The 16,673-nt window shown below is 57.2% G+C and overlaps 1 protein-coding gene across 5 annotated transcripts in view; it reads right to left on the reverse strand.

Moving 5' to 3' along the window:
* Positions 1–16,673, reverse strand: part of TXNRD2 (thioredoxin reductase 2) — a 48,278-nt gene that overhangs the window by 7,053 nt on the left and 24,552 nt on the right. For all 5 annotated transcript variants that reach the window (XM_073889707.1, XM_073889706.1, XM_073889708.1 and 2 more), the window contains 4 exons: positions 15,308–15,327; positions 14,383–14,474; positions 11,764–11,938; positions 1,849–1,985 (listed from right to left, as the gene is read on the reverse strand). In XM_073889707.1, coding sequence (XP_073745808.1) covers positions 1,849–1,985; positions 11,764–11,938; positions 14,383–14,474; positions 15,308–15,327 — 424 coding nt within the window. The remainder of the gene's footprint in view (positions 1–1,848; positions 1,986–11,763; positions 11,939–14,382; positions 14,475–15,307; positions 15,328–16,673) is intronic.

Raw genomic sequence — 16,673 nt, forward strand, 5'->3', positions numbered from 1 at the left:
CAGGGGCAGCCTGAGGGACTCGAGTGGCGGCCCCTTGGCTCATATGTCAGCACTGACCACGGCTAGTGGGTGACCCTTCTGGTACAATGGGCACAGCAGAGGCCATGTTGTCCTAACAGGAGGGGTTTGTATGGAGTCAAGTGTCTGCAGGACAGACCTGAGCCAGATGGGTAGGCTGGCCCCTCAGGAACAAAGGGAAGGCCCAGCCTTTCACGGCCTTCTGCCCTGGTCCGTCTCCATGAGTGTGCCAAGCTCTCCGGCAGACCCACCCATCATGAGCTGCAGCAGAGGCTGAGGGAGGGATGGTCCCGTAGCACTGGGGACAACTGCCACCCGTATCCCCTCAGCTCCGGGATGCCCCACTCAGGGACCCACTTGCCGTAGATACTGGCTCCCCTTACCCCCAGGCATTTCCCAAAGTGGGGTCTGGGGTGTGCGTGGGCAGGGCAGTGCTTGAACTCTTGGGTAGGCACAAGCATCCTCGCTGAGCTCGCCTGGGCCTCTGCCTCGCTCTGCTCCTCCCTCAGGTCTCCTTGACCGCCACACTAAGCATCTTCTGACATCTGCCTCAAACGGTTCACTTACTCACTTGTCATCTGTGACCCCGACCAGAATGTCACCACGAGGGCTAAGACTTTTGTCTGTTCCTGCAGCAGCCAGAACCCAGAAAAGTGGCTGGTGCCAGAACACATCATGGCGGGTTTAACAGCATCCCCCAAATTCACATCTGCCTGGAACTTCAGAATGGGACCTTGTTTGGAAATGAGGCTCTTTGCAGATATAATTAAGGAAAGAATTGAGATCATTTAGGACTGGTCACTTAGGGTGGGTCCTAAATCCAATGAGGGTCCTGAGAAGAAACAAGGACACACACACACACACACACACGGGCAGAGGATGCTGCAGGTCCAAGTCTGGAGTGCCTGACAGATGAGGACGTGTCCTCCCCTAGAGGCTTCGGAGGGAGCAGAGCCCTGCCCACACAGACTTCTGGCCCCCAGATTGTGAGAGAATACATTTCTGTCGGTCTAAGCCACTCAGCCTGTGGTGATCTGTAATGGCAGCCCCAGGAAACTAACATGTCCATGACACTGGCAGGACTGGCCACCAAGAGGCCTCCTGGGGTCTGGAGGGTCTGGTGCATCTCTCAGGCTCCTTTGGCCAGGGCCCCTCCCAAGCCACCTTCCTTGGGCCATGCTGCACATGTACAGGACAGGCCGACTGCTCCTGAGGCTTTGGGAATGTGGGGGTCCCACGACTGACCAGCCCTGACAGGGCCATGAAGAGGGGAGGGGCGCCAACCAGATGCGTCCCAGGCTGGGGGCAGGGCTTCCGCCAAGGACTCACAAGGGGAGGAGCAGGGAGGCCTGGTGAATAGGGCTGTGTCCCCGTCTGACAGCCCAGTCAGGGAGAGTACTGACCCCTCCACAGATGAGAGGATAAACTGAGGCGAGGAAGTCAGGCCCAGTGCTGCAGGGCCAGATAGCCCCAAGGCTCTGCCCAGCAGCAGCATTTCTAGGGCTCTGTACCTCCAGCCCACCTTCAGGAAGTCGAGGCCCATGTTGTGTGCAAACAGATGTCCCTCCCTCAGAGCTGACATATGGGGAGGTGCACAAGAGAAATTTGTTGATGGCGCTTTTAGTTTTTAAGCCTTCCCCACCCCCCTATGCCCCAGAGAAAGGAGGAACATTCGAGCAAGCAGAGGCTGGTACCCAATCCTTCCCAGAACTTGGGTCTAACAGTACTTGGGGTTTGGCCCAGAGCCTCTGTGAGCCTCGTTAGGTCCCCGAGGCCCAGCCGGGGTGGGGGGATGGGGTGGTGAGGCCAGGTGGCAGGTGCAGGCCGTACCTCTGCTACATCTCCGATGGCATAAATGTGGGGGATGGAGGTGGTTTCCTGAGCATCGACCAGGATTTTCTGACTGTTGGGGTTGACGTTTACTCCAGCCTTCTCTAGATTCAGACTTCTGGTTTCTGGAATTCGACCTGAAGGAAATAAAGAGCAAGGCTGAAAGACTTTTAGCAGTTCCAACTGAGATTCCTTGGTTTATTCAGAATGCTTCTCAGCATGCCCACTTGGAATTGGTAAAACATCAAGTGCAACAATGTCTAGGGGCTCCCGGCCTCTGTGGCCTCACATGCACACACGAACATATACGCATACACCCCCACACCTTTATTTGCACAAAGAATCAATGAGAGGATGAAGCAGGATGAAGAGGAACAGAAAGGAAGGGAAAGGGGTGGAGGAAGCAGAGATGGGGACAAGACTTCTCTAAACACATCCTATGATACAATTTTGATTTCTTAAATCAGGTACATTTCATGTACTCAAACAACAAAAAATAAAAATGGAAAACAAAGTTCCCATAACTTGTAAATAATCTGAAACAAATGGGCCTAATTATATGCAGTTGACAACCCAGCACATACAAAGATAATTCGCTCAGGAGACTACGGCAACCCATATTTCCACTGCATGTCCTAAGACGATTATATTCTAACAATAAAGCTGCAGACAGATCTTACGTGCCATTTGAAAAAGACAGTTAAAACCTCGTAAAGTCAAATTTGAATTAGAAATTCATCGAGTCTTTTTTTTTTTTTTCTGTACAAAGTTCCTATGGCTCCGACCACAGAAAATGTCTAGAAGTAGCGACGACCCAAGAGTATGCGCGCCCCATCCCTGGACGGTGACCTCAATGCTTCCCCACTGCAGGGGCAGGTTCTGGGAGGCAGCCCACTTCAGGCATGGATGCCTTGTGGACACAGCAGAGTGTGATCAAGGGTCACCATAGCCACAGCTGCAGACACATGACAGGGCCTTGCAGCCTCTGCAGGCATCAGGCCCTGAGGGGAAGACACGGAATATACACCACCCGGGGCCTCTCACAGAAACTGTGGCTCCCACCCTCTGCTTGCATTTTCCAGCGGGGCCGGGGTGTGTGCTTGTGTGTGTCTCAGTCTCTGTGGAGCGTGCCTGTGGGCCCCAAGTGAGCCGACAGCCTGCTGAGTCCCCACGTGGCCCTTCCCTCCCACTCTGTCCGTGACCCCGGGGTTCCCCACCCTCCCACAGGTTGCTTTTCCTGCAGGCTCATACTCAGGATGGTGCTTTGTCGTGGATTTACACTTCTATCCTGCCACCAGACTGGTTCTGTGTGAATAGGCTGTGGCCTTGTGTCCCCAGAGTTGGGCAGCCGGACATCCTCCAGAGCAGGCGGCGAGAATGCATGGACTTAAGCCCTGCTCGGGGTCTCAGGGCAGCCAGCGCAGGGGCTGAGCAAGTGGGGCTAGAGGCCCGGCCTTGGCCAGCTCCACACTCCAAGCCCTTAGCTCCTCCTCTCGTGGCACCTGGCCAGCAGACATCCCCAGCTCAGAGACCCCTAGAGACGGACAGAAAGGCAGAGCCCAAACCACACACCATAGCCATCCTTGGGTGCAGTCATTTGGGCTAATCCTGATGAGCAACTCTGGGGTGCAAAGCCAGCAGGGGCTGGGCATGGCGGCACCAGCCTCCCTGCCAGGCTTCACACGCTTCCAGCCCTGGGCCTTGTCACAGCTGAGCTGCCAGCAGAGGTCCCTTTGTCCCCTAACTCAGACAATGTGGCCTCACTAAGCTAAGGGGTGGCAAAGGCAGCTCATCCTGCTGGGCCCTGGGAGGGCAGTGGCAGCCCCTTGGGGCTCCCAGAATGCCCTGAAGGCAAAGATGAACAGTGTCAAAGGCACAGTTCCCACAGCTCATGGTGGCTCAGATACACAAGAGATCGGGTAGTGGGTGGTACCAGGCTGAACATCTGGAAGACCGAGTCCTGTGAAAGGGAAACCTTAAGTCTCCAGCTGCTCTCCCAGAGTGGGAAGTCAAAACACAGAGACTCGACTAAGCCGTGCTTCTCAAGTTCATGGGGAGCGGGCTCCGGCCTCTTCACTCTGCCTGGCCGCAGGAATCAGATGTTGGGCGGGCTGACACCCATCGCCCAGAATACCAGACACCGGCGACGCGACGCGACATGAGGCTCTGGAGGTCCCTGCCTCCTGACGCCACCGACGCCGGCCCTAGTCACATGAACGGAGATGCATGAGCATGCAGGGTGCAACAGGGCATGCTGGCCAGTGTCCTGCCTGGAGGAGGCAGCGTGGGGGCCCAGGCCTGATTCCTGAGCAGGGGATCCAGCTGGTGCCTGGGAGCTCTTGTGCACCTCGGAAGGGACTGGAAGGTGCTGGGCCTCAGCAAGGAAGGAGATGGGCCCAGTGGGCAGGCCTGGTGGGGGTCTGCTGGGTGGGCCGAGAAAGTCCCTGCAGGCAGGGGACTCACAGCTGAGCCCTCAGGCTCCTCCCCAGACTCCCAGTTCTGGGGAGCAGGGCATACAACAGCTTGCCAGGCCCACGACCTCCTGGCGATCGAACACTCCAGGCCAAGGCTGGAGCGTCCGAGGACGAAGCTGGCTGCCTGCAGACCACTCTGCTCTGACGCTGGCCACACTGCACTCCTGCCTGGCTGGTCCTGGGAGGCCAGGAGTGTTTCCTTGTGCCTCCTGGTAACCACGGTAACCACACACCTCACAGATGTCAGTCTAACCACATCCAAGGTCTCAAAGAATATAAAGATAAATTTAAAAGGAGTAACAGCAGTGGGGGTAGACAGAATATGCCCAACTTGTGGAAGGCACTCCATCGATGCTTCTGGAATGAACAGCGAAGGAAGAGAGAGGCTGCCCCAAACAGTCAGAAACAGCCTTAATTAAAAGGGCAGCCATGGGCACTTTGGGTTTTGGAAGCCGTGCTGGCAGGGCATGTGTCGGGGAGGCCTGAGGCTGACAGGGGGCCCAGCTCCACCCAGGCACCCCATTCTGTGGGCCATGCCCCATAGCTGTGGTAGGCCCCGCCAGCTCCATGGGTCCACAGCCGGGAGGCGGGCCTCACTGAGCAAACCACCTGGATAAGGGTCATGGAGGAGGGACAGACATACCCCATGACCCTCAAAGTTCTGTTGCCTTGTGCTCAGAGCAGAGTCATGTCTCCCCACAGGTGCTGGTGGCCCAGTCAGATGGTGTGGGGCCCCTCTCAGCTCAGGCCTGGAGCCCCCAAGGAAGGCAGAGCATGGATGCTAGGGTGGGGACCCAGTGGCCAGCCATGCAAGCAGGGCAGCTCTGGTCCCATGGATGATGCCCAGTCCAAGTCAGACGTACATGGCCAGAAGCAAGACCCAGGCAACATGCAAAGTCTTCTCCCTCACCATTTTCCTCTTATGCAAAAACAAAGGTAGGACTCCTCAGGTGACTTGGGGAAAGATGGGTGCCTCCATGGCACCCCCCCAACCAGGTACATCACCCTGTATGTCGCACATGGTGCTTTCCACACCCCCAGCAAGCCATTTGCTCCATACCCTGCGGGATCTCTTGCTCCCTGGGGCCTCGGCTCTTTGGCACCCAGCTCGGGTTTGCCAGCGCTGCTGAATGGCTTCCCTGGATTGGCTCCCGCCATCTCTGCTCCCTGGACACATGGGGATGGGGATGGCAGTCTGTCCACATGTCGGTTTAGTTCCTTGGGACAGTCCTCAGAGGAAGGCCGGCCAGCCGGGTGGGGCTTCCCCGGCCCAGGGCCGGGAGCTGCGCCTGGGTGGAAGGCTCCTTCTGGGGCTTGCTCCTTCCCTCCAGCCGATGTTATAATTTCCCCTTCTTTGATTGCCAGTATATTTACCAGTGAAACTAAGGACTTTGGGCCACGTTTTCAGTAGCTGTATTTCCTTCTGTGAACTGCCCGTTCCTTGCCTTTTTTCATTTATTTATACAAATCTCCATGACTTGATTGCCTTCTAAGAGCTTCGCATATGATACATGAATGACATTCCATCATATTTACCGCAAATGAGGGCATTAAGATTCCAGATGCAAACATGTTCTCACTTCCCCCTTGGAGGCAATGTCCAAATAAATGTGTGGATGGGCCCTTGGAGCTGCTTCCCTCACCAAGCTCAGCCTTGTCTGCCGGTCTCAGTCCCTTTAAGGGACCATGTGATCCCTGGTGTCACCAAGGTAAGACAGTCCCTCCCTCGTGGTGCCCAGCATCCAGGACACCCGAGGGCCCTGAAATGGTGCAGGAAGCCGCATTCAGCCTGAGAGCTCCCAGGGCAGCTGGACCAGGCCAGCCCTCCCCTTGAGGCACTGGAGTCCCACCAGCTGCCGCTACGGGCCCAGGGAGGCAGCCCGGCTACCACGCTCACCCAGCCAGCTGGAGGAGGCTGGAGAAAGCTGGAGGTCAAAGACTCCCCAGATGGCGGCTTTGGTCATTCCTACCTGCACAGCTGGGCCCAGGGACACAGACAACTGGACACATGCAGTTTCCTGGGCCTCTTTCTGCCCCATGCAGGAAAATGGGCATTCCCTCCAATTTCACGCCTGCCTAGAGCACACGTTCCGACGAGTGAAGGGCAATCCGTGTAATGAGGTAAGATTTAGGTGTCAGCCGGAGTATGACAGAGCAAATGAGGGGCTCTGATCACAGAGAGGGAGTGAGTGCCAGGAGGATGGGGGTCCAGGAGGCCGGACCAGCAGCTTCCTGCAGGCTCACGGAGGGCCTGGGCACCCCTCCTGGGGGGCACATGCGTGGCCCCGCAGGGCCAGCCACTCCCCCTAGGCTGCCTGTGGGACACCCCGGACCAGACGCAGAAGGCGGAACTCACACCTTTGGTACCCCTAGTCAGATCCCTTGAGGCCTACCTCTTAAAAAATTTATTATGTGTCTCTTGTCATCTTTGAGACTTTAGGGGACAGAATAACAACAGCAAAGGGCTCCTTTAATTTTTTCGAATGGCCCCTTCTACAAGAGCCCCAGAACCCCAGCCACAACCTAAGTCCCCCAAGGGCAGGGCAGAGGACCCGTCCTGCTGCCCTGGGGCCTAGGTAGGGCTCAACGTTTGCTGAAGGAATAAGTGAACCCTAGCATGACCTGAGGCTTGTGGCTTACTGTGACCACCAGCACCTGCCACTGTCCCCACCACCCCGGCCATCCTGATGACACTGCTCACCGCTATCCCTCCCCCTCCTCCCCCCTCCGAAACACATCATGGGCATTGCCTATTCAAGCCTGTGCGCAACACTGACAACACATAAAATAAGCTCACATGGGCTCCTAAACCCCCACAGCCAGCCCTGGAACTTGGTGGAGCCTCCAGCTTGGGCCCAGCTGCAGCTTGGTCCACGGGAACCCCCAGGAAGGAACACGTTCCCTGGCAGGTAGTAATTATTGCTATAACAATTACAAACGTCAATATAAACTTCCTGCTGCCTGATGGCTCCCAGTAGCACTTGCAAAATTTAGCTAGTGCACATTAATGCATAAAAACGATGCCTATTTACCTTTAGAAGCATTTTCACTATAGCTTTCTTCTTCTTTTTAAAGCAACTGGCTTCTACCAAGTTCTAACCATAAATATTGAGTTTGACTTGGTACAAAGACCATGAGGGCGAAGGCAGGCTGGCCTGGGTCTGAGGACTGTGCGGGTCAAGGTGACCCTGGACACAGGCAGGAGCCGGCTCGCAGGCCTGGTATCACTCTTGGCCCTGTGGCGGTGCAGGGCATCCCAAGCAGAGGGCAGAGGGCTGGTCTGTTAGCCCGGGTGCTGCCTTCCCACTGCCCTTGCCTGGCCTCTGCAATGGGTTGGTGCCACGGTGAGCCAGAGCTGAGATAAATGACAGCCACCGAGTCAATGGCGCTGGTTCACAAGCAGGGGCCACACGGTGTGGTGGGGAAGGCCGTGGTCTCAGGCCCAGCCACTTCTCTTGGCCTGTGAGAGGTGCCTACAGGAAGAGCTCCATGAACGTCCTCTTTGCCTCCAAGAAAGCACACCACATACACAAACGGATCTAAGTCTCTCTTCACGTTGCTAGTTACACACTTGACGTTTACACTGAAATAAAAAGGTGTTGGCATATGAGGGGCTCACAAGCAGAGCAGTGCTTCTCTTCAGGCCTGGACGGCGGAGACAGGTGGGCCTTAGGTGAGCCGGGGGGTCTGCGTGTGGGACAGGTGGTTAGGTCACTCCGAAGTACCCCCTGGGAAGAACACGGCCACACGCAGCTTCCTACAGCCACAGCAAGACACAGGCCCAAAGAACAGGCCCGGTGGCCTTGGACTGGGCTTCTCTCAACAAGGTCGCACCCACGCTCTGCCTGCCGGCCCGTCTCCAGCAGCCCAGCGCCAGCTGTGGAGAGCCTGGGTTCTCACAGCTGTCAGGAGGCATGCGGGTCCTGGACTGCTCCATCCTTCGTACTGGACTCAGAGATCCCCACCCATGAATGCCCAGCCTCGGGGGCTCACTTCCCGTTTTGCCCCCAGCTCCCAGGGCTGCTACCCGGCACTCGGGGCGGGGGGATATTCCACAAGGACTCGAAGGGGGGTGTCTGTGGCATGGAGCCATCAGCTGACCAAGGTGGCCTCCTGGAAACCGGAGCCAGCAGTCTCCATGGTAGAGAGGGGAGCCCTGCGTTGCGGGCCCCCCCCAGGCAGATGCACTCCACTCCCTGGGCACCGCAGGCCCCCTCATTGTCTCCAGGATGCCACCACCTCCCTGGCTGTGGTCCATGGCCACACTCTGTGTAGTTGGGCTGTACATGGAGTGGGGTCCTCAATATGGGGGTTGGATTAGAAGGCGGAAAGCCGGGGGGGGGGCGCCTAGGTGCCTTAGTCAGTTGAGAGTCTCTTGGTTTCAGCTCAGGTTGTGATCTCAGGGTGGTGGGATTGAGCCCCGCTTCAGGCTCCGTGCTCAGCGCGGAGTCTGCCTGTCCCTCTGCCTCTGCTCCTCCCACCACCACCACCCCCGTGCTCTCTCTCCCAAATACATAAATAAAATTTAGAAAAAAAAAAAAAAGAGAAGTTGGAAAGCCAGGCCTCCAGTGCCTTCTGGCTCTATACCATTTTGGAGACTCAGAAGTTATTTGTGGGTTTTACACACAGGTGGGCAACTAGACAAAGTCCGAGGAAGAAGAAAGAGCTGATTCCTAACAGACCAAGGGGGCTGCTGAGGCGGGGCCTGGACAGCCCTTCCCGGCACCCCAGATGGTGGGAACACCAGCCGTCTGGGCCTTCTGACCATGGGCAGGACTCCTGTGGCCCAGGGAGGGATACGCCAGAGCCTCCACCCTTGCCTCGAGAGGGGGACAGGAAACCTTCTAGAGGCCAGAGATGCTGAGGGGCACGGGACGGTTTTAGGGGCCGGCTTTCCCAGGGCTTTGCTCCAGAGGCCCCCAGTCCGGCCTCCGAAAGAAAGTCGAAGTTAAACCTCAGCTGAGGGCCAGCTCACGCGCAAGTGTCCCCTCAGCTGCCCCGTCCTGCCCCTGCTCCCCCACCGCCTCCCACGACGGCCGAGGATTCAGGCCACAACTGGTTAACTGCACAGGGTGAATTCGAGCCCGCGGCGCTGCGCAGGCTGACTGGCTTCACTCAGCACTGTAATCGGCACATCTGCAGACAGGAAATCCTCCTCGCTGCGAGTTCCCAGTCTATTATCTGAGACACCTGGTGTGGGTGGGTGATTCAGAGACAAACAATGAGCCGGCCCCCTGCACAGCAATTAACTGCTTTAACTGCTAATGTGTTTAATCCACCACGTGGAGATCAAGGCTGGGCCGAGGAAGAGGCTCCGAGTCCTCCCGGGCTTGCAGACTGCAGGGCCCACCTCGCCATCCCTGCGCATACTGTCCTCACCAGCTGTGACCGAGGCGCCAGGCCCAAGCTCAGCCCCATGGAAGCTCCTTGCGGACCTCAGCGTGTGTCCTCCGGACACGAGGGGCATCCTTCCCCTCCTGTTTTTAACACTCGTCAAAACCCAGCTTGTGTGCACACAGCGCTCGCTACTGCGGCAGGACGTATGGTCTGGGAGCTGTTTGCTGTGCCAGCCCTTCAGCCCCCCGCCCTCTCCGGGGGTGGGGGTGTTTTATTTTAACCTCCTAGATCGGATCATCCTTTATTGGGAGCAGAAATGATGCTTGGTTAAAGGCTTATGGGGTAAACCAGCAGAAAACATTCCCAGTTGTTAAACTGGGAAGTGGCTCCTGATTGTTTACAAAACCTGGCCCAGGAGCGAGCAGCGAAGTCAGCACATGCCCGTACAGCCCCAGGAGGCGTGCCAGAAACCGCCGCCGCCGCCGCAGCGCCGCCTCAGGGAGCAAGGTCAAAGGCCAAGGACTGTGAAAGCTTCCACCCCCAGCATCAATCACGTCGGGCAGACTGTCTGGGGGATGCTCTTTTTGAAAATACAGAAAATAAAACGGACTCCTGCAGAGGGGAGGGCAGGCAGTGCGCCAGGGGCCCTGCACGTCGCCCACCAGGGACCTGTCTGGAAGCTGGGCGGACCTCGAGGCTTTCCGACGGCACAGGCCCTTGCCCTCTGAGCCACTGCCATCAGCGTGGGCTTAGCGGATGGCACATGGGCATGAGTGTTTGCCTCTGTCCAATAGCGAGAGGAGGGATGTGGGTGTTTGGGGTCCCCGAAGTGATATCAGGGGACAAAGGAAAAGGCTGGGGGTGCAGATGGGAAGGGAGAAACTTGCCACTTCACCTTTTAGAATGGAATTTGAGACAAATGTCAATTTACGCTTCCGGATCGGAATGGTTATATAATCTTTCGCAGTGTTCAACAAAATAAACCTCCAATTTCCTTTCACAATTTGAACAAGAATATCTCCTGTGGCTGTTTACTAAATTCTGGGCAAGAGGCACTACATTAACTGCAAGGCATTTTCCTTGCTCCTTAGAGCTGCTCGTGTTGACCACACACAAGGAAGAGCTCGGACTCCTCCAGAGTTTATGTCATGGTCTGACTTCCAAGCGTCCTGAGAACTCAGGAAAACCAGAGAGGCTTCTAGGAAGTCCACTGCTCTGTGATGCAGCCCTGCTCCTCCCGGGAGCCTCACTGCAAGGCATGCTGGGACCAGGCCAACCAGGTCCTGACAGACGCTGACGTGACTGCCCCTCTGAGCACTCAGCAGACATTCGGTTAACTGACGTGGAGGCAGATGACGATTCTGACGGCAACACAGATTCCGAGCCCGGGTTCACAGAGGAGGGACAACTGGCCGGGCTCAGCGCAGAGAGACCCCGGCGAACTGGAAATATCGAGAGAAAGGAAGACGCAGGGGGCTTAGGGAAACGAGATCCCAACCCGAGAGGACGCAGCTGTCAAGGTGGGCACGATGTCCGAGCAGGTGTGCTGCAGTTGGCCCCAGAATCCGTCAGCCCTCTGCGACCAGACCCCAACCACAAGCAGGCTCACGATGAACACAGTGAGCTCTCTGCTCTTCCCGCCTGGCTCCTGGCCAGGGTGCCTTTCCTCAAAGCCCATGTCCCTTCCCTCAGACCAGCTGAGGCCCAGGCCCTGGGCAGGCATCTCCCCCACTGCATCCCTACTCTCCATCCTGCCCCTTGGGGTGCAGGGAGCAGTCAGCCTGGGAAGGAGTATGTCCGGCAACGTCAGCAATGGGTTAATTCTGCCCAAGGCCTCTGCCCCATCACTGATGCCATCTTTGGAAATCTGCAAAGTGTGACTTCCACAAAGGCCAGTTGGGCATCCACTCCTGCAGAGCTCAAACCAACCCCCCTGAAGTGATGGAAATGACGCCACGGGCTGTTATGATGGCCCAAGAGGTGTGCTGTGACAGCTGCCCCCCCCCCAAAGCCAGCAGGGTGAGGGGAGGCCTGGCAACAGCAGGAAGGGGAGGCGGTGTTGCTGCCCTCCGTGGGGCTCACGTGTGGCTCAGCGCACCCTTACCTGTGGCCCACAGGACAGTGTTGAAGGTGCCCATGTCCTCCTTGCCGGAGGTGAGGTCCTCCCAGGTAACCTGGAGCTGGCCATCTGGGCGCCTCCGCACTCTTGAGGGGGTACAGCCTCTCAGGAACCGGGTGCCTTGAGAGGCCATGTATTCTGTGACCAAGGAAGACATTTGCTGCAAAGCACAAGAGAACGTGCTGTGAGGCCCAGGTGGCAGTGAGAACGTCCACTCCTGATGATTGTGAGAAGAAAAGGACGTGGTCTCCTGCCTGCTTGAAAAAGCCCTAGACGAGCCCAAGAAAGGTCCATCCAAAGGAGAAGGTCCAAGGCCCCTCCTCTGCTGCTATGTGGCCTCAGTCCACCCCCACTTCTGGGTCCCCTTGTTCTCTGTGGAAGTGAAGGCTGTGCTGGGACAGCATCTGATGCCAGCTCCAAATCCGAGGACCTGGGGCCCTTGGGTGAGGATGCACTTGACCTATGGGCTCTTCTCTACATGCTGATTAACTAAGTCTTCACTAAAAGCAATGACAAACACCCCCTTCCCCGGGAGGCTCTGGCCTGGCCAAACGAGATGGCACTTGACTCCAAACCTGCTACCCCTCCCTCCCCCCCCCCCGCATGCTGTCACCTCCTCTGCCACTGGGGAGTTGGGACAGTAGAGGGGGGCCCCTCTGCTCCCCACCAAGATATACAAGGTAGCAGGCATGGTGGGGGGGGTGGGGGTGGCCAGAGCATCTGCTGAGAGGGCTCCCTCCTCCCAGCCTAGAAAGCTCTGCACCCCCTGACTACAGATGGGGGCTCAGCTCCTGGGGCTGCTAGGGAGGCTTGTACAGGTTAGAGTCTTAGTTGGACACAGCGTTTTCTTTGAAGAGAAAATAAAAGCCACTGTTTAAATCCTCTGGTGCCTGCTCATTTAGAAACATACACCATGAGGAGTCCTGCCTGTTCAGGATTGTCACACCAGTCACGAGAACACAAGTGTAGGCTGCTGATTCCTCTGGACGCCTGACAAGCCTGGAGTCTCTGTCACAGTCTGTGGGGGAACTACTGGGCCCAACTGAGCCAAGGGGCCAGACCACCGGCCCTAGGCTGGCCACCAGGGCTGCACATCCTTCTGAGGCAGGGCCTGGGCCACCCGGCCTCACCACAGTGCCATGTCCCAGGGCACCCCCTCTCGTCGGTCTCCCAACTTCTGCCTGGGCTGGAAGACCAGTCTTCTGACTGGTCCTCGTGCCTACGGCCCCTCTGCTTCACAGGCCATGTCCTTCTCTGTGTCCTGCAGCGTGGCCTAGTGCGGCTCCCTTCTGCTGCCCGGCACACTCCACACATAGCCCGAGGCACAGAGACCTTCCCTGGATGCCGTGGCCCCACTGTGGACACTTAGTACATGAGTGTGGAGTGAAGTGAAAGAGGGGCACCTGGGTGGCTCAGTTGGTTAAGCGTCTGCCTTCGGCTCAGGTCATGATCAGGGTCCTGGGATCGAGCCCACAGCGGGCTCCCTGCTCAGCGGGGGATCTGCTTCTCCCTCTCCCTCTGCCTGCTATTTTCCCTGCTTGTTTGTTCTCTCTCTCTCTCTAACAAATAAATAAACTCTTAAAAAAAAAAAGAGAAAAGAGAAAAAGAAAGCGCGTGGCCCCGCACAGTACCGAGGGCCAGGTATCCGAGTCCGCCGGCTGGGGTGGGGCTGGGGGCAGGCCCACTCCTTCCCTCCGCAAGAGCTCACCAGGCTGGAGAGCACTGACAGACAGGGGTCTGTCTTCCTTCTTGGGCACGTTAGAGGGCATTTTGACACCTTCACAGCAACAGCCCCAGACTTCGGTTTTAACAGGTGACTTTTCCTTGAAGAGTTTTAGTTAAAAAAAAAAACCCCGCAAACCACGTGCTCCTGACATGGATGCCTCTGCCGTGAGCAGGGGTGTCTATGCCCCAGACGCGGATCAGGAAAACCTGTACTCTTCAGACCCCACAGGGTGGCCCTCTGAGCTCCTGCCACGCCTGCCAGGCAGGCTGCATGAAGTGCTGGCCCCATACAGTGGACAGGATGTGGAACTGGCGGGGCCCCAGAGGCTGTGGGGACGCTCTGAGTGCTCAGGGTGGACCGCCGGCCAGGAGAGCCACCATAGTGCTTGTCCTGACTCATAAATCACATCTTTTCAGTCTCTGGTGGGTGACTAGGAAGGCAGCCAGGGGCTGCCCGCTCCTGAGGTGGTCATGCAGGGCCTTACCAGTCTAGCACCTGCTTCCTCACCTGGTGCTGCCCCTGTGGAGGTGGCACCTCACTCAGACACCTGAGGGGCTCAGCAAGGGAGATGGGGGACAGCGAGTTAGCTGACACATGCTTTCTGCTTACTAATGGAGTGACTAGAAGGGCTGACCCAACCCTGTGGTCTGTGAGGCTGGCCTGGCGTGCTCACCAACATCCCTTTGGTCCAGGGGGCATGTTGCCGCACGTTCCATGGGCCAGCCCTTCCTTCCACACTCTGGCAGGTGTTTTCTACTTCAGGAACAATCTCCTTACTCAAGGGCCAGCTTCTAAAGACTGAGACTTCACTGCTAGACCACACCCACACCTGCCTGGGAGAGAGCACAGGGTGGGACCTGGGGCACACGTGGCCATACCTGGTCAAAGCCCCGGAGGGGGATGCTTCTTATCATGACGGTGGTGTCCAGTCCGAGCCCGGTGAGGAAGCCAGCACACTCCAGGGCCACATCTGCCAGAAGCTAAGAATGCTAATGGATCGTGACATCAGGAGCCAAGGGGCGAGACCCCCAGTGCCCTGGCCAGCCACCCACTCCCCCACCAATCTCCAGTCAGCCTGAAGGAGGCTCCCAACAGCAACACAAAGACCCCCTTCCACCCCATCCCCCACCGCCGACCTCATAAACGCGTGTCCAAGGTGAGGTAGGGACTCTTGTAGCCACGGGACGTGGGCACCCTCCAGTACCCAGGGCCCAGGTGGCTTCTGCCTCCATGGGGCATTTGTCCAGGCTCTTGGCAGTTTAACGTCAGCCTTTGGTGCCTGGCCCTACCCCCAACCCCCAAGGGGTCTGAGTAGCCACTGAGAGAAGAGTCTTCTTGGCGAAAGAAACGCAACAGCGGCCCTCGACCCATGTTCCCAGCTAGCAGTCCCAGCTTTCACCTTCCCCCTGCTATCCCCTCTCCTGACCTCAGATCCTCCCATGGCTCCTCTCTTGACCCTCTCTGGTGTTACCACTCCCTCTGAAGGACCGGGCCTGGACGGGGCTGCTCTCCAGGGAGCACCACCTGCCTCACGGCTGTATCCAGCTGGCCCGACAGGCTCAGCCGTCTCAGCGTGTGGCTCAGGAAATGCCTCCAGGAAGCCCTAGCCTCAAAGGTCAACCTCAAATTGTCCCCTGAGTGCAGGTCATCTGCACTGAGTGGCCCTGTAAGTGCCTGGCTCCAGGCAGCAGACGTCCTCCCTGCCGGAAGGGAGGGCCGTGGGGGAGGGGCTGTAGGAACCGGGTATCCACTCTCAGGACTGTGAGCACAGCCGGCTGTCACCTGCATGCCCGCAAAGGATACAGCTGGCCCCGACCACCAACCTGTTAGAGGAATGGACACAGACAGAAAGAACGGTGAGTCCCACACGTGGCCCACCGTGGCCCACGCACAGCTGTCCTGACTGGGGCCTCCGCAGGGGGGACGGGGCCCTTCAGCTTTCTGGGGGTGCCTGGTCAGTTGACGTGTCACTGTTGATGAGTCAGCTGAGGCTAACTGTTCAAACAGGTTGTCCCAAGGCACAAAACCCACTTCCCAGAGGCTCTGACTGTGAAATAAATGACAAACACAGTGTCGCTGAATCAGAAAATTGCCTGGTGGTGAAGGATGTGAGTGGTCAGTGACAGAACAGCACATGTCCCGTGAAGGGTCCTGGGAGTGCGATCAATGCAAAGTCCACAGGCGTGTGAAGAAAAGTCCCATCAGAACAAGGGGAATGGTTTTCCTTCTGTCCTCATGTAAATTCTGCCAATGGGGTCCCTCCAGATCTTCGGCAGCCAAGATGGAAGCAGACATGCTTTGCAGGACGGGGAGGGCACGGGACAATAGGGAGGCTTCTGGGAAAGCAGCAGCTGGGGCCAGAATATCCTCAAACCGTGGAAGGCCCGCATGTGCCTGTCCAGCCCTGCCACACACGGGCCGGGGCCAGGAGAGCCAGCTCCCTGCAGCAAGGATGAAGGCACCTGGGGGCAGAGGGAGACACAGGACACTGGGACCCAGCTCCACTCTGCACGCATGAACACACACGCACACAAGCACACATACACACGTGTGTGCAGAACCTAACACGGAATGAAAATTCCCGCCCAGGTGGCAACATGTGGGTGGGCTTGTCAGATCACCCCCTCAGCCTTTGAATAAGAGGAGGTGATGTAAGGATGGATAAGCCCAATGTCAGCACTAATCCCGGCAGGTACTAATGATATAATTCCATTTCAAAAAGCAGTATATCCCGTGGAATACTGCTGCAGGTGCCCTGCGGGAAGCAACTGCACATGGCTTCCTCTCGGGGGCTGGGGACAGAACTGGGCTGGAGTCATGTTTGGGGCAAGTGAACAGAGCTCACCATGTGAAAAAGTTGAGAGGGACCCTGGGCCCCACAGCTGGTAGGAGCACCGAGAGGCACTCAGGGCCGCACAGAGGCCTGGCAATGTCTAAGAGACAGACATGTTGGCGTACGTGCGTATCCACGTGTGTACGTGGCCACACGTACATGTAATAGGTAGGTCTCTGTGAAGCGACGTTTTCAGAATGACATATCCTAATGTCTTTTGTACTTGATGTATACGGTGAACGGTACAGGCTTTTCTTTTAGACGTGAAATTCTGAGTTACTTAAAATGCAAGCAGAATTTAACTGCTTTGAACATCCCACGAAGTTGGGTAAAAGC

Source organism: Callorhinus ursinus, unplaced genomic scaffold (assembly GCF_003265705.2).
Source record: "Callorhinus ursinus isolate GAN/ISIS: 27379988/994484 unplaced genomic scaffold, GSC_fseal_2.0 scaffold115, whole genome shotgun sequence".
Taxonomy (NCBI): domain Eukaryota; kingdom Metazoa; phylum Chordata; class Mammalia; order Carnivora; family Otariidae; genus Callorhinus; species Callorhinus ursinus.